This window comes from Geospiza fortis, unplaced genomic scaffold, assembly GCF_000277835.1.
Source record: "Geospiza fortis unplaced genomic scaffold, GeoFor_1.0 scaffold11, whole genome shotgun sequence".
Taxonomy (NCBI): domain Eukaryota; kingdom Metazoa; phylum Chordata; class Aves; order Passeriformes; family Thraupidae; genus Geospiza; species Geospiza fortis.
The window spans coordinates 14,669,770-14,692,494 of record NW_005054304.1 but is presented as its reverse complement, the minus strand read 5'-3'; the positions used below and the strand labels follow the sequence as shown (position 1 = coordinate 14,692,494).

The following is a 22,725-nucleotide window of genomic DNA, read 5'->3' as shown; positions in this document are numbered from 1 at the left end:
CCCAGAAAATAATAATTTAAAAATATTAGTGCAGGTGACTTGAGCTTAATTTAAAAACTAGTTCTACAGTGGGAAAAAACTTCTGTGGCAAGACTGTGCAAGAGTCTTGCTCAGCACAATCTGTGTATTTAGTTTTATTGGGATAGATGCATAGGAGAGATTTAAGGAAATTACAACTGTGTCTTTATTTCCCATCATATTAAAATGATACAGTGAGTTTGCCTCCTACAGTTCTGTTCTTGCAGTTACTCTATGAGATTTATGGCTAAGCTGGTGTCTATTCCAGGAACATTTGCATTTTGATTTTGCAAGTTGATTTGCCAATTTTCCCTTATGGTGTTTGAAAACAAATAGAATTCCTGGAGAAGATTATGTTAGTCAGATTGAGGATAACAGTCTCGAAAATAAAGATAATGACTATGAAATATTAATAATGTGACAAATGTCCACTTTATAACTTCTTTAACCATTATCATCATCCTCAATGGATTTCTGTATGATGATAGCAATATGCTGCCTTTGAATTGAGAGGATGACTTATTTTACAGAAATGCTTCTTAATTCACATCTGCTTTGTTTGTTTTGTAAATCACATAATTGGAGGTGAACAGCAACTTCTGTATGGTTGACACTAAACAAAAGTATTAAGACAAAATGCTTTCTTACTATTTAAAAAACTTAAATGTATTTCAGCCTTTGTTTTTCCAAGACCTTTTTAAATAAGAGCATAACTTTTTAAAGTAATATTCAATTTACTGGTGCTAGGCATGAGAAGATTTTTGCATCAGGCGCTTAATTGATTTCAGCAACGTAGTTGGAATCATTCTGTGGTTGTACTGTGAGCAGCCAAGAATTTTGTATTTATTGACTTTTTATATGTTACCCTTGAGCCCTGGTGTTCTGCTCATGAGCTAGGTATTTTACTGTACACTTGTGTTAGCTCACACCAAGTATTAGCCTGAAAACCTGGCTTTCAGTTTCATTTTTACCTAATTTACAAGAGCTCTGGGACTATGTTTATTTATTTCTGTTCTCTGGTGAATGATCATTTTCTAAGCAACTATACCTTGATGCCTACAGTTGTCATCAAAATTGAAAAACTTGCATCTGAAAGGTTCTTGCAGGCTGTGAGTTGAAACTGCTGTTGTTGATGGAAGTCCCCGAGTTCAATTCTGTATTCAAGTGTTATTTGTCACTTGTATAGCTGGACTTCCTGGATTGTGTTTAAAAAAATCACTGTAGTTGCAGTTCCACTTTGAATTAAGGGTGTGAATACTAATGAAGTCTTAAGTGAGTATGTGTCTGGAAAATATCATCCTATAAATATGAGGACACCTGACTAGCTGATTGTAATTATAATTACCAAAGTAAGATAATGAAGCTGAAGGGTTGTTTTTCATTACTTCATTTCAATGCTGTTATCATTCTGAGGTTACCTTTGTTATGCCTTCTATTAGTTGTAACTGTTGAAAATTAATAGAAGTATAACAAAAGCTCAGATCCTCATTTGGGAAGAAACACTATTCACTTTTTAAAATACAATTTAGAACACTTGATAACAAGTGTAACAGTGCCTCTTAGAATTGCTTTCCAAAAGACTTCTTCCTTAACTGAATTAATGTGGTTTTGCCCGTGTTGCTATTAGGTTATTAAATTAGATACTAAAGTTGCACAGTTCATTCTTTTGCTCCTTTAGCTATTGCTAATTACTTGTGATTACCCTAAGCATATTATAAACACAGCATGCAGGAGAGCTGTTGGAAATTTAGTGTAATTTCAAGTTTTCTTTACTGATTTCTATTTCCATTCTTCGGACAGCTGTGGGGAAGAATGTTGGTTTTGCGTGGCCTTTTCTGCCTGTTCCTCTAATTGTTTTTTTAATTTTCTGTTTAAAGCAGGTACAGCATCACAGAATAGTTGAAGTTGGAATAATTGAGGTTGGAAGTCACATCTGGAGCTCATCTTGTCGAAGTACCCTGCTCAGAGCGGGGTCAGCTAGAGCCAGTTGCCCAGGATCATGTCCAGTTATATTTTGAGTGTCTCCAAGGAAACTTCACAACCTCTCTTGTGAGAGGATTATCTCCATTGTTCTAGAACATTTCAGAATCGAAACAAAAGTTATTTAATTTCATCAAATGCATCCTTTTTAAAAGTAGCTGGACTTCATCTTAAAAAGTGATTTGGATATATTTTTTTAAAATATGTGCAACATATTCTTACTTAGGAAATGTTTTTATTTCATTTTTTACACTTAAAATGCTAGTTTCTATTGGAGGCCACATTAACTCATAATCACATACACTTATTTCAGAAAATAAATATACTAGTTACCATTATTGTATAAAAATATGAACTTAAGATTCTAAAAAATAATGCATGATTAAAAAAAAAATACTCAGTACTAATTAAAAAAAATCCGCAGATGTAGTGCAAAGACTTGAATATAGACCAGGGGTAATGTATGCCTGTTACCACATAGTCTAAGGAATTTCAGGCTTGTAGTTCCCAGCAAAACAGCTGTTGGTGGATGAGCTTTTAAGGGGTACTAGTTGGAAAGACCATTCAGGTACCATAGTGTCATGTTTGGTGTTCAGTATTCATTGCAAATTACTGCATTGGAGTTTTTGTCTAACGACCAACCAAAACTAATCGTTCCTATGTTAGGAAATAGCACATATTTAAGTGTATTATTTATATGGAGTTTTCCTGTTACTGGCTGAAATTATTATTAAAGTTGGTCATGTAACCCTTTTCATCCTATTAAACAAATGGGAATTGCAGGTAAAGTCTAAATGGACAACTGGCAATTCCAACTATAGCTCTGAACCAGCTTTTTTTTGTATTGTCGTCATGCTATGAGTGCTTGTGCTCAGCATGGAGCTGAGTTTACTCCTCTAGTTTGTGCCTTTCGGTCGCTTGTAGTAAGAAATTTACAGTAGCCACTTTCTCATTTTATTATTTTAGGTTTCCAGCAAGAAACAAGGCAAAAATCTGGTAAACTTACCACTGATATCCAGTTGGTATCGAAGAGTTCAAGAAGTACCTGGGGTAAAGAAAGCTGCTGGCAAATGCAACATGGAGCTTCTCCAGCTTCCAGAGTTGGTGTCTGCTCCTGAGGAGCAGCTACAAGACTCTGCTTCAGTTCCTGATGAGTTAGAAGAGGATCATGAAGACAGTCATTTTATAGGTGGTCCAAGGCCAACCATGACTAAGTTAATGGTAATTTAAGCTTTTTAATGAGTTATTTTTATAGCCACGCTTGTTTGATTGAAGTAGGTAGAATTTATTAGAATTGTACAAGCTAATTTTGACAGCCTTGAGCAGTTTAATACCCTTTGTTTGTCTTAAATCTGATACGCATTGACTTAGAAGTGATTCTACTTTTCTAATATTTGATTCATTCAGGAATTGGGCAAAGATAGGACTGCTGGAGCCCTATCAATAATTCTGAATAATCAAAGTAACTTCTTGTTTGAATCGCAATATTGTATTTCTCTTTTAAAAGATATTTACATAAAGAATGACAAAAAACTGTTGCTTTTATGTTTGGCTTCATTATCCAACCTTTTCGATTGGCTTGGGTTTTTTTGAACATCTGGGAATCCTAATGAGTTTTGTTAAAGAAAGCTGTCCATCATATTCCATAATTCAGTATTTTTTTGCATAGAAGCTGACAGCATTTCCTAAAAAAATTTAGGAGAGATTTTTTGTGAGAGTGAGGGAAGTGCATCATTTAAATGTTGTATAATGTAGAGTCATCTGCCTGTTCAGTTTCACTTAACTGACAGTGTTGCAGTTTGATCTGGTGCCGTTAAATTTAGTGAGAATTTTGATACCATCTTAAGTGGGTAAATGGTCTTAACTTATTTTTCTCCTTCTTTCATGTAGGAAAATGGAATTGAAGCAAAGTTTTCTCCTCATCCATGCCCCAGCTGGACCCTAGACTGGACCAGTCTTCCATCTGCTGTCAGTCCTGGGGAAGGTGAGAGTTTCTATGTCTATGTGTGCATTTAGGGTCTTCTTCTGGTGGAGCAACTTAACTGTTTCATAAGAAAATGTGCCAGTTTTCAGTATGTTTCAGAACTAAGACAGGTAAGCAATTTCAATCTGTATTAAAATTCAATCTGTTTGTGACACATGGTGGCATAACTTCCCTCAGATCATCAGCAGTTCATGAGCAAACTGGGAACAAAATATTGGCCTTGATTTCAGTCAGCACTTGAAACAACCCAAAAATCCTAACGAAACTCAGTGCTTGGTTGAGTTTTCCATGGAAGCAAAGGCATCCGTAGATACCTTCCGTAGGAATAAAGTTACTATAGTTGTCAGTATGTACAGATGGTAAAAAGAGGGTGGCAGGTCAGAAGAAAAGTGTATATAAAAGTGTGGGTGGTCACAATGTGAGACAGAAGGAAAATCAGATACATCATGTGATTATTTCCCTGTACTGCTGATGTATGTCATCAAAGGAAATGTTTTCATTTTCTCCCTAGGAAGGCAGAAGCTGAAAATTTTGGGAAGAGGGGTCTGTTGAAATAAGGCTGTTGAATGGACATACTGTGCAACTGCTGATGATATGTGAGGTTTGGGAAAGAGGAGATTAAATATAATTTGTGACCAACAAAGAAATGCAACATCTTCTCTGTGGTTTTATTAGGCAGCATTTTAAAGGGGGTTTCATTCCTTTTTGGAACTTCAGTCAGTCATGGAGTTTTTGTTTGTGTTCCTGATCCTATGTGTGTGAATGGATTCATTGTTTTCAGGTTCATTTCCTACTTACTGCAAAGGCTTTGTGAGTATTTAGATCAGTTTGGCTGGATATGATTAGAGGTGCTTCCTTTAGGCTAATCCAAAGCACATTAAAGGGAAGGGGAAAGTGTGTGAATGTGGGGCTGGATGGTGATAACCCTTGTTATTTGCTGTTTTATTACTCTGAGGATATATGGAGATAGTAGCCTTTGGTACTGCTACATTTTTTCATCAAACATTGTGTTCACTGTGAAACAAACAAAAGATTTTTTTTTAAAGCAGGATTTTTTTCTTTAAAACAGCTTTTTATTAATTAACTTTTCTTATCCAGCTGTGCAATTCAGAATGAGAGGTAACTGACCTACAGTCTTACAAAGCCTTATTACTTTTCTCATGAGTTGAAATACTTGTTAAGCAGGAAGTAAAAGAACCTAAAAGAAGTGCTTTATTTGTGGTATTTCATTTGAAATGAACCATCATTGCAGTAACAGTATGCGTGAGATGGTATTTACTTACAGAGTAAAACAATGTTTACATTTGTAGTTTAGAAACATCTTTGAAATTTAAGTACCTTTGAATAACACAGGCTAGAACAGTAACACACAGCATGGTGTTCCAGTTCTGTGGAATTAACTGATGCTTTGATAAACAGTCTCTCAAACAACAATCTTGAAGGATCAGTATTAGCTTCAGCTTCCAGAACTGTTATTAAGTAAAGGATACTTTATTGTAGTGGCCTCTCAACAGAGAAAAGAAAATTTTGAAAATTTTCTAACCCTATCATAAACAAAATTAGTTTTAGTTAAAGGAACAGCACTTAATGATGTAATTGTCTTCTAACCAATATGAAAGTCTGAGTTTCTGTCCATGCTGAAGTTGTTTGTAATTGCTCATAGAACTGAATAATATTATAACTGGAATAAATGGTGTATTAGATGCAGATCTATTTGATTTGAAACGGTCAAAATTGATTCAGTATATCCAGGTTGTTTCTGGGATTTTTTTGTGTGACTAGGTCACTCTTATTTTGTTCTGCTTTTTATATTCATATTATCTTTTGAATATTTTGACTTGAAAAATGCTTTCTGAGTTGAGAATACATTATGCTTAAAATCATAGATGATTTAGGGGATCTGACATTTTATGAAAACTTTTGCTAATCAAGATATGCAAATTGTGTATTTTATTTTGAAAGTTAAAAGCAACTGTATTTTTAAAATTAAATCCAGACAGTCATTTATTCTGTAAAACAAAAAGAGTTTAAAGAAACACTTTAAAGTTCTCTATTTCACTTTCAAGCCTGTCAGAACTCTTTGAAAGACTTTGAAGTTTTTTTTTAATAGTGTTTTAGCCTATTTCAGTGACTCAGGCATCCTGAAGCAGGAACTCATCCTTCTTCTTCAGCTGATCTTTCCATATCAGAGAGCTCTTTGCCTGCAAGCCACATGGGTGTAGCAATCCAAGGGAAATTCAACTGAAGCTGCTTCTCATTAACTCCCCTTTAAGTTGCAGTTTTGCTGCACTCATTTAAATGAGTTTAAATCACATTTGTGTGTGCATTATATTTTGCAGTTCAAGATTTGGAAATCCTGTCATGGCAATACAGCTAGGTTGCTTCACATTCTTGATACATACTTGAGAAGTAAATAATTTTCAGTAACAAAGAGAAAGCAAAAATGCTCATTTTTGTAATATTGGCAATACTGGTATATCTTCTTTTACTGGCTTGCCTTAAAAAGAGTATCCTTGCAAAACTCTGTATTTTGTATGTGACTCCTTAGGATCCTTTGACTGTTCAGGGATATAACATTGTGTAGTTGGCCCGTGGACAATTTTCATGGAAAGTTTGTATGCAATTACTAATTTTTAGACAAAAAATTCTTCAAGTTTAACTGGAAATAATAACTTAGGCTTGTCACCAAACCAGATAACTCATGGATGACAATGTACACTGTTCCTACCGTTACTGTACTCTTCCTCCCTTTTTCTTTTGTGATTGTCTTGGGTTACCAAGCAAAACCATGGAAGGGAATTAATTATTTTATATTTTTATAATGCCTATTTGGAGACAGGAGGCAAAGCTACTACATGTTAAATTAGTATGTAGTAATGATTTTTAGGCACAATGATTTACTAAAATGTATACTCTTTGAAAACATAGCTGATTTCTATGCCTCAAGAAATCAATGCATATGCATTATAAGCAATACAAGTTCAGTATATTTATGTTTGCTTGAAGTCTGTTGCATTTTCTTAAGTGATGTTTTGATCTAGATGACAAGCCTACAGCCTCTGAAATATTCAAAATCTGCAAGGAAAAAATAACACTTGCTAGTGTATCTTATTAAAAATCATACTAGAAAGAATGATACCAAGTTCTAACAGCTGCATTTTGATTCACTTGAGGACACATTCTCCTTGATGTTTGGCCTGCTCTGTAAAATCCTGTTGTGATGGGTGATTGATAGTCTTTCATGTGGCTGACAGTCATACTGGATGGAAGGTGTCACCTTTGTTTCAGTGCCTTGCTCTGTGGAGTAAGTGTAAGCCCTCAGAGAATTACTGAAGCTTTAATGCTTCATATTGAATATCTCCTACAAGAAAGTTCAGGTTTTATGAGGTCTAATTGCTGGAGGTATGATTTTTACAGTTCACGAGTCCTTGTTGATTGGGTATTTATTAGGCTTTGGAGAGCTTTGTTTTGTAGAGTACTGTACATAAACTTTAGTGTAGGCTTTTTTAGTCCTGTTGTGGTTTGTGTTTGTTTGAACATACTAAAGAATTAAAATTAAATACTGCAGTTTGGCACTTGGAATGTTTTACAGATTTATGGCTTGAGCACTGACGACAATTCATAATGATTTGTTTTTTTAAATTCACAGTTGTCTTGGTTCTGATGGTTGAAGCATGTTCTTGATGAATCCACAATTAACTTTGACAAAATGTCTGCACTTGACAGTCAGTGGCCTAAGCTGACTTTACCTGTGTGGAATTAGAGTGTGGTCTGCCCTATATAGAAAAATAAGTTTTATTTGTTAGACTGTGAGGTTTTTCTCTCTTTTGTCTCTGAAGTTATTAGACATGTGGAAAGGCATAAACCCCAAAAACATTAACTCATAGGTGTCTAGCAGATATTTTTTTAACAAGGCTCTTAAATTAATTTTTCATATCTTAACCAGAAATCTTTAATAAATTTTAAGTAGCCTGCTAATTAACTCTGCCCTTTGTTTCATTTAAACTATTTGGTCTTTCTTTTACTCCTGATATAATTCTAGTAGAGTTTACTAGTTTCCTTCTCCCTTTTATATTTCTGTGTTCCTTATTCATGGGATCACAGAGCCCCAAAGTTACATTATTCATCTCTTAAACCAGAAGTTTAGAGGTTATTTGTACTAAGCACTCCACAGCATGTAGGTGCAGGTCATTTTTTGTGGAAAATTACTGTTGAGGAGTGAAGGAATGCTGACCCATTCTAGCAGTTATGGTGTGGAACAATGTCCAGCATGTTATGATTAATATGATTCACAAAGACATTTTCTTTTGAACATGGCTCAAAATCATCATCACAGGTATTTTTGGGGAATAGAAATATAGAAATTAATATCCTTTAATGGTTAATAAGGTGTACTTGAGTGATATGGTGCTACAGAGTGTCACTTTGTAGAGAGGGGGGTGATGACATATTTATTTTATTTGTATTAATTAGAAGTATTTAGGAGGAGTTAACACTTTTCTGTCTCCAAATATTCTAGATATGCTATTGGATAAAATGTTAAATTGTTGTTGACATTACTCTTCATAATGTTTTTCCAGAAAATACTAATATCTTAGTATTTGCAGTTAGTGTAAAATTTAAATTGATTTTCTGTAGCACCAATCTTGACTTGAAAAGGGATATTTGATCTGCTTCAGTATTCTGGTATTTCTTGTTGTAAAATGTCTTCGCTGCTTATTTGAAGATTGTTCTGTATGTTTTGTCATTAGACTTCAATCCCAGTTACATCAATGGTAGGGTGTACAGCTTGTGTCCTTTAGCTCTTTTGTGTCACCCGTTTGCTATATCCCGGAGTGTGAGGATTCATCATCCACTTACCTATGTGGCATAATCAACACAAGGATTTAAACTTATGGGGATTTTACCCATTTTTGCAGTGTTTTTATAGGTCACTTATGTTGCTGTTTTCTGTACATTGTAACTGAGGGACAGGTGAGTTTAACACGGCTGTTCTGTGTTTCCTCTGCAAAGCCTAAGCTGTCCTTTCAGGCAGAGGCATCAGGAGACCTTTGGTACCCCTGCAATAGCTCTTTGGCTTTTTTACTTTCTTCAAAGTGTAATGTTTAGCTGTGCAACCTGTCTTTCAAGAGCAGAATCAGAGTTTTTCTCAGCTCTATGTGTGACTTCTGGAGCTTAAAATCTTCACAAACCACAGGAGGGCAGCACAATCTCTTTGGATATGGAGCTGTGCCCTGGTCTAAGGAGTCATCCTTGAGAAAGATGCTTTGTATGTGGCAGTTTTCAGCTCAGTAATCTCTAGTCCCAAAATATGGGATCACCTGTTGTAAAAAGTGATTTAAAACATTTTTCTCCCTCTTTGCTTTAGAGTTGGTAATTTAACTGTTGACACATTCATTGTGCTGGATTACGCCTGAAAGCAATAATTGCTGTATTACATAGCAGAGTAACAACTTCTGCCTTGAAAGTTTTCAAGTCTTTGAAAAGAGGTAATAGCTGAGCAGTGAGTGAAGGAGAGGGAAAGTTGATCAGCTCAACTTCTGCTGGAGTTTTATATTCTTAAGGGAAAAGGAGTAATTCTGGGAAGTTATTTCTAAGGAAATGAGGAGCTTAATGAAAACTTCTGGAAATTTTTTTCTGGCTTACTAGTGACAGATATTTATGCAAGAGATTTGTTGTTTTTAATTGGTCAATAAATACTGCAATAGTTCAAGGGCCAATGTTTTGGAATTAAAAAACATGGTAGCATTGTAGGCTAGGTTATGGCTGAAATTCAAAGGAAAGGGAAATAACTTATTGAATAGGTTAGAAGAAAAAATAGACAAATGGAAGGATGTAAAGGAACTAACCAATAACTCACTAATTTTTTATTTTGTAGCAACACTCTGGGCACATATGTGACCATCTTCATTAGGATGGGAGAGAAGTGGAAGTCAGAATGTGGAGAGCTGTGTGTCCTAAACATTGCACAGGAGCAAAACATTGAAAATGAGCCCCAGAAACAAGGCAAAAAAGATTCACTCTCTTAATTGAACCTCTTATGAATTCTCTTCCTGATATAGTCCTGCTTTCAGAAATAAAGGCACTGGGAAATTACACAGAGGATAAGATCAGATTGACTGAGTATGAGAAAGAAGGTATAGTGTCTGTGCTTAGGCACAGAAAAGACTACAACCTAGAAAGCAAATGAAACTGAGACCAAGTGTGTCTCCTTCTCTTTCTCAGTGACAAAATAGTGCAAAGACATCAAAATAATTTAAATTATGTTCTCATTCAAGTTTATTGACACTCATATTTTGTTCTGGGGCTAAGTCCTTTAAAAACATTATTTGTTGCTTCTTTGGGGGGAAAGTAGGAGTTGCTGGAAGTTGAAATATTTCATAGATGATTTAATTCTTTTTTTTGTAATGATCTTTGGAGAACCCATTAGATTATTTGTGAATAGATAATTCAAGCTGTGTTCTTAATTTGGAATTTTGATTTTACCTGATTACTGAAACTATTAATCTCTCCTACTTAATATTTAATATCCTTAAGTAGTTATTTCTAAGGCTACAGGGTAGTTTCCAGGTTGCCCAGATTTTATGTGCATTCATAAATTATCATAGTAAATAAAATGGAGTTTTATTTTGTGGTTATTAAAGTAAGCAATTTCCTGCAGAAATGTAGGCAAGCATGTTTTGAACAATTTATTTTCCAATGTCAGGATTTTGTACATTGCAAGTATAGAACAAGTATAGAAAAGTATGTCAAAATCATTGCCGAGGTATTGTCAAGTTTTGTGCAGCATTAGTGAATTTCTGGGAGCTCTTCACTGACATTTTATAAGGAGTTGATGAGTCACAGGATATTTCATCCCATAAGATGCACCTTGAACATCATGTTTGTGCTCAAAGGTGAGCACTGTGCGAGGGGCTGCGTTCACCTTCTTCTTCCCTTCCCCAGGCTTGCTGTGTTGCAGAGCTGAGGTACGGAATTCATTTCCAAACCATAAATCAACTGTGACAAAGTGTGAGTTAAGGAGGAATTTTTCTGTCGCTTGGAGCTGGTTATGGATTCCATCTGCATTTTCATTGGTTTTGGATATTCATGTTAAGAGCCATGAATGCATTATTTGATTTGGATACAGTTTTACATTGGATAAGGTCACGAGTTTGATTTTGGCTTTTCCTGAAGGCAACTTTTTATGCACAGTTGTTCATTTAAAGTTCTAATCAGCAATTTCAAGGAAGTCAGTACTGCTGTGTTTAAGAAAAAAACCCCAAACCTCATAGTGTTAAAAAACCCCATAAAATTATTTTGGATGATTCATAATCTGTTCTGAGTAGTTTGATGCTTTCAGAAATTTTAATTACACAAAGGAAAGGCCAGACTACTGTATGTTTAGTGTTTTATTGAAGCTGATATTAATTATTTTGTACTCTAAATGCCTCTTCTCCAGATGGTTTGGAAATGCTTCTGAAAAGTTAATTTTTGGCTCATGTCTCATGTCAAATTTCTGGCATCTTACCATAGCAATATCAGAAGGAGTTCACATCCTTTTGAAACTTTTAAAGCATTGAAGAGCAAAGGCAAGTGGGAAGTTCATCTTTTTGTAGAATTATCTTCTAAGTGTAGAAGAATTGGAGAATAATCTCAATATTAAAATGAGTCAAACCTAATGTGAAGAAGTAAAATTTGTCCCCTCCTGGTGCAGAATATTGATCTAAGCATCCAGAGATAATGGAGAGAGATCTGGTGCTTGTGTTGCAGCTTGGGCTTTAAAAGTTTTGTAGGTCTGTCATGGAGTTGTTGGTCTTTGTGCTGGTGTTTGAATGGCTCATGTAAGTAGTGTGAGTAGACCAGTTGAGGTATCATCAGTGTAGTCATTCCATCAGCACACTTTCCCTGGAATTTTCTGATGTATCTGATTGGTGAAGGACTCTTAAATCTGCTTAAATGCTCTTGAATATCCCGCTTGCAGATCTTCCATGTGTTCTTGTGTTTTTAGTGACAAGAAATAAGAAACAAAAGAACATCCTCTCACCTCAAAGTTTAAGATGCATCTGAGTGCTTCCATGAAGCTCAACTGGACAAACTTTTTATCTTAGCTTTTGGTTGCATTGCCTGTTTTCTGCAGAATTTCATTTGTTAGGAACCAGAGTATGTTGGACAAAAGTAAAAATGGACTCTGAAACTCTGCTGTTTTATACAAAAACTCCTTGCTGTCCAAAACTTAGTACCTGATACTTTAAGGCTGCACTGAACATCAGCTCAGGTGGTAAATGGTTCTAGGCTGGATACATAATTTTCAAGGCTGCATATGGAAACTGGTTTTCCTTCTCTGCCCTTCATAGCTTGAGACAGGGAGAAATGTGGATGCATGTCATGGAGTGCCATGAGCTAGCATTTTGTGCTGCATCCTGGATGGGGTCATGAGTTTAGGCACAAGTTCAGGGGGATTTAATTAACCAGTGTCTTTAGCAAACAACACAGTGCTTTTACTTGTACAATATTTGCTAGTTTTGTGCGAAATAAGTCAATTTGTAGATATATTATCTTGAATCATGCCTCATATTTCTATTACAAAACTGTAAGTAAGTACTGTGAAAAGTCTTGTAACCAGGAGGTTTTTTTTTTTTTGTATGTAACTTTTAGAATCAAAGGTTAAGAAAGGATATTTACTCTTGAACAGCTTCTGAATTTATTCTTGTAGCTAATTTGGTTCTTTACCCATCAAGTATAGCTTTTCTATGTGTGCTAATGCTGAATATTGAGGAATATGATTATGAAAGCCAACATAAATGGATATATAGCTATCTTTCAAAATTGTTAGTGTTCTATAACGTATTTTTTTGAGCGCAGTCTATTACTTGACAACTTTTGTGAAGCACTGCCATTATTTTTTCAGTATGCTCTCATTATTTTTGAAAGCCTGAAAATTATTTCTTCATTAAAACAATCTACTTCTCTAGAAACAAAACAAAGCCCCCAAAAACCCAACCTGAACTGAGACAGAACACTTCTTAATCCTCTATTTTATGCTACTCAAAAACATCTGCCAAATGGATTACTTTCCATCTTATCTGCAGCACGGATTTGAAATTCCTCTGCTTGCGCTTGTTACCGGATGCTTTGGCCCACTCGTGATCTCACTTGATGTATATTGGCATTATAAGCTCTCTGTAACTTAGTTGGATGATGTTAGGTAAGGCATAATGCAGGAAATAAATCATACCTTCAGTCAATCTTTCTTGACATTTTGGATCTTAATTGTTTTGTAAACACATGGTTAATACATGCATTTTGCACGTCTGTATGTTTTTAACTGTGCCATGAAGATCATGGTCACAGCTGATTCCCACTTGTAGGGAGCAAGTAGAACATATGGCAGAGATTATCAATGCTGAACTCCTATTTGAGCCACAAGGTCAGAAATTTCATGTAAAGATCAGGTTGGTAGGTTGTTGCAATGACAAGCAGTGGGGCTGAAAATCACAGGAGTAACTTTCTGCAAAGCATTGAAGTTGCTTGTAAATTGCACTTTGCCTGGGTTTGTGTCACATTCAAAACATGCTGGTTTAGGTGGACACACTTGTTCATGATTGTGCTGTTGGAAAGATTAGCAGATTTTGTGGTATATTTTTTTCCTGAAAGTCCTGCAAGGATAAATTATTCTTGAATAATTAGGTAGTATCTCATATCTAGTTCAAGACTCTTTATGAATAGAGTTTTTTTGAATAAGTTGTTGATAATTTTAATAAATATGGAAATAGCTGCTTAGAAACTGTCTGTTTCTTAAGCTAGTTAAACATAAGGAAACTTCTTTCTGACTTTGTATTTATTTAGTAAATTTAATTGTTACAGTGGCTTGTAGAGCTTACTCTTCCTTGCTGCAACCATATGTGTACTTTGTTTCAGAGTAGAAATAGTCCTGCTGAGGTCGTGTAAAAACAGAGCAACAAGGCTTCAGTAGAATAATAACTTTTTAATTTTATGTTGTTCATTAAGATGACTCAGATTTGCTACTGTGCAGTATATACAATACCAAAGAAATGAGCATTAAGACTAGTTATTTCTTTTGTATCAGAAATATGATACATAGGTGAGTGCTCCCTACTGCAGGAATTTTATATTTAATTTAATTTTGTTGTGTGTCAGAGAATGACAGAGCACAGTGCTCAACTAATTCTTCTGAATTATTTTCAGTACTAATTAATTAATTAAAAACCCCAGCACTGTAGTATTTTAGTTATTAACTCAGTACAGCTTTATGGAAATTCAAATCTGATAGAATGTGGTCTGTTGTCCATTTGTAAGACATCCAGTGGCTGCTGCATGAGTAAAATTAGAAGCATACTTTGTTATTATATTTTTTGTATAAAGCTGCAGTACAAGAGAAGAAATGGGCTGTACAGACTTTGATTTATCAAAGGATCTGAATTCCTTTGTACTTAAGAAGGGAATTGAATGGAAAACCACTGATTCTCTTCCATCCTCAAATTTCAATGCCTGTAGACTATCTTGCAATTTTCTGCCAATTTTATTTGCCGTTATGCAGGTACACAATGGAGGTTGTGTTTACTATTACTATCAGGTTTTCATGGCTTTTTGAATTAAAAATACCTCTTAAAATTACTGAATACTCAGTTAAGAGTACTTCTGTAGTCTCATACAGTCTTTTTCTTCCATTGTAATAAACCCTTTTCTGTGTAATTGCAATATAATTTTTATTATAGATATGCTTTTTCTGACTTTGGATCTTCTCAGCTTGGTTTACTCCAGAAATGGTTTAATGTAAGTAAAATAATCCCATCAAAGTGCCTCAAAATAATCCCACTCTTAAAGCAGAAACACCCATTTTAAGGATTTTATTTGTATAACACTATTGATTGGACTGATGAACCTTCTCACTGTGGGTTAGGCTTTGTGCTGTGCTGCATTAGGTACTGTCAGAACAGTTTTGTCCCTTTGGCTTGAGGAGAATTTGCACACAACATCCATACCCCATTAGCTTACTGTTCTCCAAGTACTTCCCTTGCTCTCTGGGTAAATAAGTGCTGGAGCATCTGCAGGACGTCTGTCTCAGAGCTCCCAACAGGAGTGTGGATGTCCCTGCTCTCAAAGGTGGGCTCCATGCAAAGGTGAAGGATCCGTGTGTTTCTCAGTTCCTTTCACCTGCTTAGGGGAGCTTTTATTTCCTTGTGACCAGTATCACTGGGATCTTTCCTTCTCAATTCCCTGCACAGTTATAAGTCCAGAGAAAGAATGCTGGCTGGCAGTGTGTACATTTCATGTAGAATGGGATGCAGTAGGAATTTTGCAGATTCTTCTGTGCGGAGTTTGTCAGTAGGAAGGCTTAGGACAGGGGGGTAACAGAACGTGCAAACTATTAACCCCATTCTGAAGGTGACTATTGCTGTCTGAGCTTGATATGCATTTGCTTAAGCCCAGTTTGTGTGTGTACATGTGACAGACCAAATTTGTTCAAATATACCAGATAATCCTTGCAGTGTAAAGGTTTTATTTTCCTCCTTATGTAGTGATTTTAGAATGTCCTCATTTTTAAATGATATGAAGCATTCCTATAGTCATTTATCAGAAATGTGTGCTTATATATATTAGAACAGGTTTTCTTTTTTTTTTAAAAACAGCTAGCTGAGGCAGTGCCTAGCAGATGCACTACTGAGACATTTCTTCAACAGGTACTGCTATAAAGTCTACAAACTATTCATTTGTTTCAGTGCTAGACATCCTCTCTTACAGTTTATTAGGTGATGATGGGGTTTGTAGCTGCAGATACTTGGTGACCTATCAGATCGATTTCTGCATCAGCATTAAAAGATGATGAGAGAGTAAATGTGTCTGTATGACCTCCAGTACCACAACTCTATCCACATTTGGTGGTGGTGAAGGAAAAGGAGTTCTGAGATGGTTTTTGCACTAGAAGGGCAGTAGGGCTTCCAGAGGTCTTATCCAAAAAATCATTGCTGGGATGACTTTTTGTGCTGGGCTTTTTTGTTTGTTTTCCAGCTTTTGGCTCCTTTGACATTATACTGGCGCATAAAATGTGTGTCAAAGCCCATTTGCTACACAGCAAGCTAGAAATAATTATCTGTTGTTTGAATATCTTAGGTTTATAAGTCTATGTTTAATTGTGTATTTTTCCATTAAGGCAGATGTTTCATGAACATGCCTTCTGGCAGTTAGTGGGAGATATATTTTCTTTTTAAGTTTCTGAAGGCAGATATTTCTTTAGTCTGAGTCTTTGTTTAGTTGGCAGAGCTGATTAATTTCTGTTGGAAAAGAGTTGATAATTTTTCATTTCTGTTGGCTTCAATTTACAGAAATTCAACAAGCTGTTTGAATTCACTTTGTTTCGTGCTTTGGTTCATGCAGACAGTTTTTCTGTCTCCATCCCCTCAAAACTGTTATAAAGTAACAAAATGAGTACATGAAGGGGATACTGTTGTACATTTTATCCCCTTTACTAATTAGTACAGAGGTTTTGTGTGGGAGATAAATTTATGGGTGACCTTTCTGTTTAGTTAGGTGGCCTTAAGTATGCTGGTAGTTTGTAGAGTAAACAGAAGTGATGTGTAAAGCAGAAAGCGCTGCCCTTTTTCTGCAACCAGCTGCTCCAAGTGTCTCTCCGTGGAGGGGCCAGATGAAGTCATGACTTTGTTTCCCAATGATCCCACTTGAAAAGCCTGGGGAGCTGGAGTGCAGTACTGGGCTGGTGCCCACAGTTTCATTAGCTTTTTTCCCCCCATTGAAATCCAGGTCTCTGTTTCAAAGATGGTTGAAGGGATTTATGGATTTTCTTGATGATTTGCTTTTATAAACTATGTAAGAATAATACAAAAGGCCACCTGGCACAAAGCTGCTTACAGCCCAAGAAAAAGGAGCCTTTTATTATTAGAACCATTGATTAGGCAGTAAGTGCCAATTTTATGTATTTGTTGTCTTGGAAACTCACTTTTGCCTCTGCTTTGGATTTCAGGAAAATAAATTAACCTATGACAGTATTTTCAAGCTTGGGTACTTTTTTTCCTTATAGTAACAGAACACCCCCTTCTGCTCTTTTGTCGAACATGTATGGAGGTCGTGGGGAACTGTGTGCACAGCTAACTTTTCATCAGTGTTTCTGAGGTTATCTTTCATTGGATTAGCCAGAATTTTTAAAAAAAATCCACCATTAGACCTTCTAAGAATGTATTTGTGATGGGTTGTGTAGCATAAGCTGGCCAGTCCTGTGTTATTTGAGAGGCATTTCCCCCATTTTTAGTGTGTAGTCCTTCAGAAATGCACTAAAACACACTCAGATTTTATTTCATTTTCATCTTCTAAACTTGATGTAAAATGTTACTGTCTTCATGTTGCATGTTTTTGACTTGTCATGAAGAATTTCTGGTTATGACAGGATTGTTAAGCTTCACAATCTTTGTGACATAAAGGGTGCAATAAAGTAGCATTAGTTGGTAATGAGTGATTATTGCTATGTAATATGATCCAGATGACCACACCATCATTTTTATATATTAAAAGGAAAGAAGTGGATATTTGTTTTGTTTATTTCATTGGTTTGTCTTCCACTGCATCTTGGTTTGTTTGTGCTGATTATTGTCAAATTGTGCTTTACCTAACTTGGCAGGGTTTGAATGGGTAATTTGGATTACTGACAACAATGAAAAGGAGCACTTTAAACAGAAGCATTCTGCAAAATGCCCTGATTGTGTTAGTATGGATAAATAAATATCTGTTACAACTTTAAAGGTGGTGGGGGTACCAGTGGCCTGGCTGTCTTTAGGAATACATTTATTACAAAACCTGGGTTATTTTCTCTAATAGCAAATGCCAGTCTTGATTAGCCAGTGGTTTGGTTCTTTCTACATAGTTACAGCACTTCTCCAAGCTGAGAATGCTGAGATAGATGTTGGTTTCAACCCAAACTGCTTACTAAGAGCACCATGGACATTTTAAAGGGCAGTTTAGGAGCTGTACTTGGCCGTGGCATGCTACCTGCAAAGTTGCCGAGCAGGCATTCTGTGACAGGCGCTTAGTTGTGGCTGAGGGACTGCCATCTCAGCTACTTGGGGCTTACTCATTGTGCCTTCATAGTCTGAGAAAACACTGGAGGGAAAACACTGGGAAAAGAGAAATGCTGATTGAAAATTTTTGTTAGTGGTGGTTTTGATTGTTTGCTTTTCTAAAATCTGTTATGCAAATTACTAATGGCAAAAATTTATTTATTCTGGAGGTTAAACAAACTTTAATGTTGATCATCAGTGTTCACAGTAGTAAACTGGTAACCTGGCACAAGCAGATACTGATATTCAACATCAGAGATTAAAAGAACACTTACCCAAAACTCACTTAAATTGTATAGAAAATATCCTACTTAGCTATGTATTCAAAGGAAATAATTGTGTTTGCTATCTGAACTGCAGTCCATTTTGATTCCCCTCTGCCCCAACTTTGCTTCAAAAATTAATTAGAAGAAAAAGAAATGAAAGGAAAAAAGTTGAGTGGTCAAGCAGTTACTGTTACTGAATTAAAACCTTATGATGGAGTTCAGTAATTCCTGTATTTCCTCTGAACTCTTGGATGTTTTTTCAGCCCTTTTAGGTAACATAAAGCACATGAATACCAAAGACACTTATTTCATACAGCGAATTTGATTGAATTTCCTAAAATTTTCATAACTCCAGATTTATACAGGATCAAGCTGTAAGTGCTGTAATAATTGCAGTGTGTAGATCAGACAGAATTTAGAGAATGGAGAAATGTGTAAACTTGGCCTTTCCCTGTGCAGCTTGGATGCCTTTGTTTGGAAGTTATATACAGCCATTGTGAAATTATGTTATTTGCATGTTGAAATGTCATCAAAACTTTGCAGTGTGGGATTTAATTTTTGTAATGATTGAAATTCAGGATGAAATTTCAAGGGTGAAGTTCCTTTTCATCAGGATGTTCTGGGGGAATTCCTCCAGCCATTCATCTTTGTAAAGTAAACAGGCTTAATATGTCAAGTTCAGCTGAAAGTCCTGCTGTTTGTCCTGCAGCCAGTTGTCCAATTGCTTGACACATCAGGGCTAAATGAAGCATGTCTGTCTTCCAAGCAGCTTTTTTTTGTTTCTGATTTATTATTTCAGGCTCTCTCACTCTTTCTGATAAGCAAATCAAAGACCGGAATCATCCAAATTATCAATATAGCTAATATGGTTTTTTTTTCTTAATTAGAGGTGGTGATGGCAATTCATGAGTTGGTGTATATACAATATATCAGAAGGGGTCTTTTGGGCTTCCCTTTAATTCTGCAATTCATGCCTTCCTGTACAGAGGCAATTCAGTCCTTACCTTTTCCTTACCAATCAGTTATAAACAATTCAGCATAAGGAGCTCAGCAAGGGAAATCTCTGTTCCTGCTGCCTGTGAAGTGCTGAGAGCTGGTCCCCTGCAGGCAAGCTGCTGCTGGCCAGCTGGGAGTGGGAATGGCTGCGCCTTCTGGCCCTTGCTCTGACCTCAGCACGGCCTCAGCCTCTGGTGCCTGCTGGGGAAGGAGCTCTCCTGTTTTCACAAGGACAAGCACTCCTAGTCCCCGGGGAGAACTGGCTTCAATTCCCCTTTCTCAGCAAGACAGTAGCTGGTAATCAGTATATTAGGCTGGTGAGAGGTAAACAAAACATTTGATTCTGGTTTCCTTGTCAGGCAGTAACATCTTCATTTGAAGATATTTGCAGAAAGTGAGCAATCCCTGCCTCCCAAGCCTGGATGTTGCTGCCATGTGGTATAATACTGTGCATAGGTAGAACAGCACTCCTTTTGGGGTTAGAGACCTTTCCCCACATTTAGTACAGCACAGGCTGCTTTTCCCTTTACTTTATTCTTCCCCAAATGTTTTATCATCTTTCACTTTTTAAGTTTTGTATTGCTGTGCTTTCTTCTTCACATCTTAAACACTTCACCATAAGTGATAGATGGGTTTGGGCACCTAAGGAGCATAAGATACAGGCAAAATAGCTGGCTTGATGGAATCCTGACCCTAAAGGAGCGAAGGTAAGTCAGAAAGGTGAAGAAAGAGGAATGGGAGAGAGGGAGTGTATGAATACATGCGCAAAGAAGTGGAAGAAGGGTGACTGCAGAGTCTTTTTTTTCTGCCCATAATTCTGTCATGACGTTTTAAAAGAAAATAATTCCCTAATCTTTGGGATTCTAGAAAAATAGCTTGAAAGTATGAATCTCAAAGGCTTCAGAGCGAGAAGAAGGGTGAACAGACATTGTCATTTAGCTTAAATGTGTAGGAGCTGAGAACTTTGGAACTAATCTAATGTTTTGGGAAAGGGGCTGACACATGATTTTTGTGAAGATTGCTGTTGACAATGTTATAATGTGAAAAACTTGGAATAGCATGGCCAGAAAAAACGTACTAAATGTGGATAGCACTCATTAATTTAAGTACCTATAGAGGCTTCATAATCTAGTACAAAACAGTTTAAAAATAGTGTAAACAGTAGATTAATGTGTTAAACTTATGTTAGGTCTTTGTTTTCTAGTTTGCTTTTTGCTGAATATTTAGAAGAAAAGTTTTGAAGATAATTAATTGGGAAAATACCAAACCACGAGTCTTTTTAAAGTAGAACATAGTTACATTCAGAGAGACCTCAACATTATTTTCATTTCTTTTTACTAGTGGCTGTATGTCTTTATGGTTTTTAAAGGTGCCCTACTCTTTTCTTGCTTGAAAGACTTTAATGCAAAAAAAAAAAAAAAAATAGAGCAGGCCAAGTTCCTGCTTAGGTTGTCAAGGGTCAGTTTTCATAGCTGTCTGACCTTTTTAGACTACACCAAGATGGTGTGTGTGAGATGTAAGGGGTTTTTGTGCCTGAAGTGATAAAACTATTTTGCACAGCTTGCTTTAATAAAGAGCAGATTGTTTAGTAACATCAGGAGGGACTCCTATCTAAAAAAACCCAATAAAATGCTCCCATGGAGTGCAGTTGTCTTTCCTGTCCTTTTGATTATTGCCCAATGTATTTTAAATCATGCATTGTAGCATTCTCTTCTCCTACTCCCTTGGCTGTAGCTAAAACATCATCGCATTTCATCATAAAAAACTTTATGTAATAAAAAGTAATGTGGCCTCTGGGATTTTCTTTTCTGGCCTTACCTGTTGACTCAAAGTGCATGCTGCACATTCTCTAGAGGAGGAGTTCATAGGCTTCATTTGTAATGTTTAGGAGGTTTTGTTTGTTTGTTTTCCCCCAGCCCAGTGAATGCTAGGACCATTTTTACAATATGTGCACATGAGTGACTTTAGGAATGCTGCTCATTCTCTGAGGCTTCTCAGGAACATTCAAGTGTTCCAAGTCTGGGCTTTGCAGAATGGAGCTGATTCTGAGCTGCCAAGTGCAGAGTAGCCATGTGTTCTCAGCTGTAAGGAGGCTCCAGGCAAAAAATTTTGGCCATTATTTAGTCCCAGGCTTCTCAGAGGTTAGTTAAAAAACAAAACAAAACTTTCCTGAAAGTCTAATAATTGTTGGGATGAACTAAATTAATACAGTGCTCTGATAAGAAATGGTGAATAGACATTGCAGCTATGCCAAGACAACTTAATAGCAATTTTGTTCATTTAATAGAGATTGCAGCTTCACATACTTCTAAAAGCAGCAGAGTTGGCACGTGTGCCTGTTACCTCTTTAAAAAGTAAGCTTTTGTATGCGCTTTTACCAACTAGTAATAGCTTGTGGGATGTTTCCAAACCTCATAGTTCCTGAGTATGTTTTGATAAACATCCAGTAGGGTGGGAAAAAGCTTACAAAAACAACTACAACAAAAAAGCCCAGCCACCTACATCAGAACTGAGTGGATAAATGTGACTCCTGATTGCTTTTATTCATAAAAATACACTCTGGCCTTCAGGATATGTTTGCTTCTGCTTCAAACAGGCATATTATAAAACAAGCTATTCTATAAGAAGTTAGTATTAAAAAGAAAGGAAAAATAGGTTTTCTGTATTGCAACCTCATCTATAAAACAGTGTTTTCACTGAATCTCTAGCTCATATTTTAGTTCTCTAAGAGAGAATGGAGAGAGAACTTAAAAATGAGAGGAGGTGAGGTCTTGGAGAACAGTAATAAAAGCAGAACCCTTTAGTTAGTGTTGCTGGGTGGATTTTTATTCAATATCTGTGATAAAGTGGTATATTTAATGATGGGACTAATGCATTAAAACTCTGATGCAAAAGTAAAGAAATATTTATTCAATCAGAACTAGATGGTTTGGTTTTTTTAATTTGCCCCAACTCCATTACTTTTAAACTTAGATCAGAAAAGTGTTTTAAGAGGAAATCGATATTTTCATATCCATTGTGTTAAAAGAGAGATCAGAATAGCAATTTTCAAATTTAAAGAAAGAGCAAATGAATCAATAATAACCCTAAGCTATCTGATCTTGTATCTGATTGAATAAATGTTTTAGCCTTTGTAAACAAACACATCAATTTAGTTATAATATAATAGACTTCTATTTCATTGAGAGCTAGAATGTAATGATAGATTGTTGTGAGTCATGTGTGTTAGCAGAGTTAGGAAGCAGACAATTACCATAGGTGCTATTCTGCTTTACACTATATTTTCTCTTGAGAATTGTTCAGTGAGCAAGCTTCCTTTTGTACCTTGCAATTCTTTTAATATAATATCCAAAACTAGGGAAAAAGAAAAGGTTGGTAAATGTTGTCTTTTGGTGACACAAGTAATAAAGCA

The 22,725-nt window shown here is 36.0% G+C and overlaps 1 protein-coding gene across 3 annotated transcripts in view; it reads left to right on the top strand.

Moving 5' to 3' along the window:
• Positions 1–22,725, top strand: part of GSTCD (glutathione S-transferase C-terminal domain containing) — a 45,294-nt gene that overhangs the window by 5,296 nt on the left and 17,273 nt on the right. For all 3 annotated transcript variants that reach the window (XR_004082960.1, XM_031066372.1, XM_031066371.1), the window contains 2 exons: positions 2,965–3,219; positions 3,889–3,982. Coding sequence is in view for 2 of the 3 variants with exons in the window: in XM_031066372.1 (XP_030922232.1) it covers positions 2,965–3,219; positions 3,889–3,982 (349 nt within the window). In the remaining variant the exon portion in view is untranslated. The remainder of the gene's footprint in view (positions 1–2,964; positions 3,220–3,888; positions 3,983–22,725) is intronic.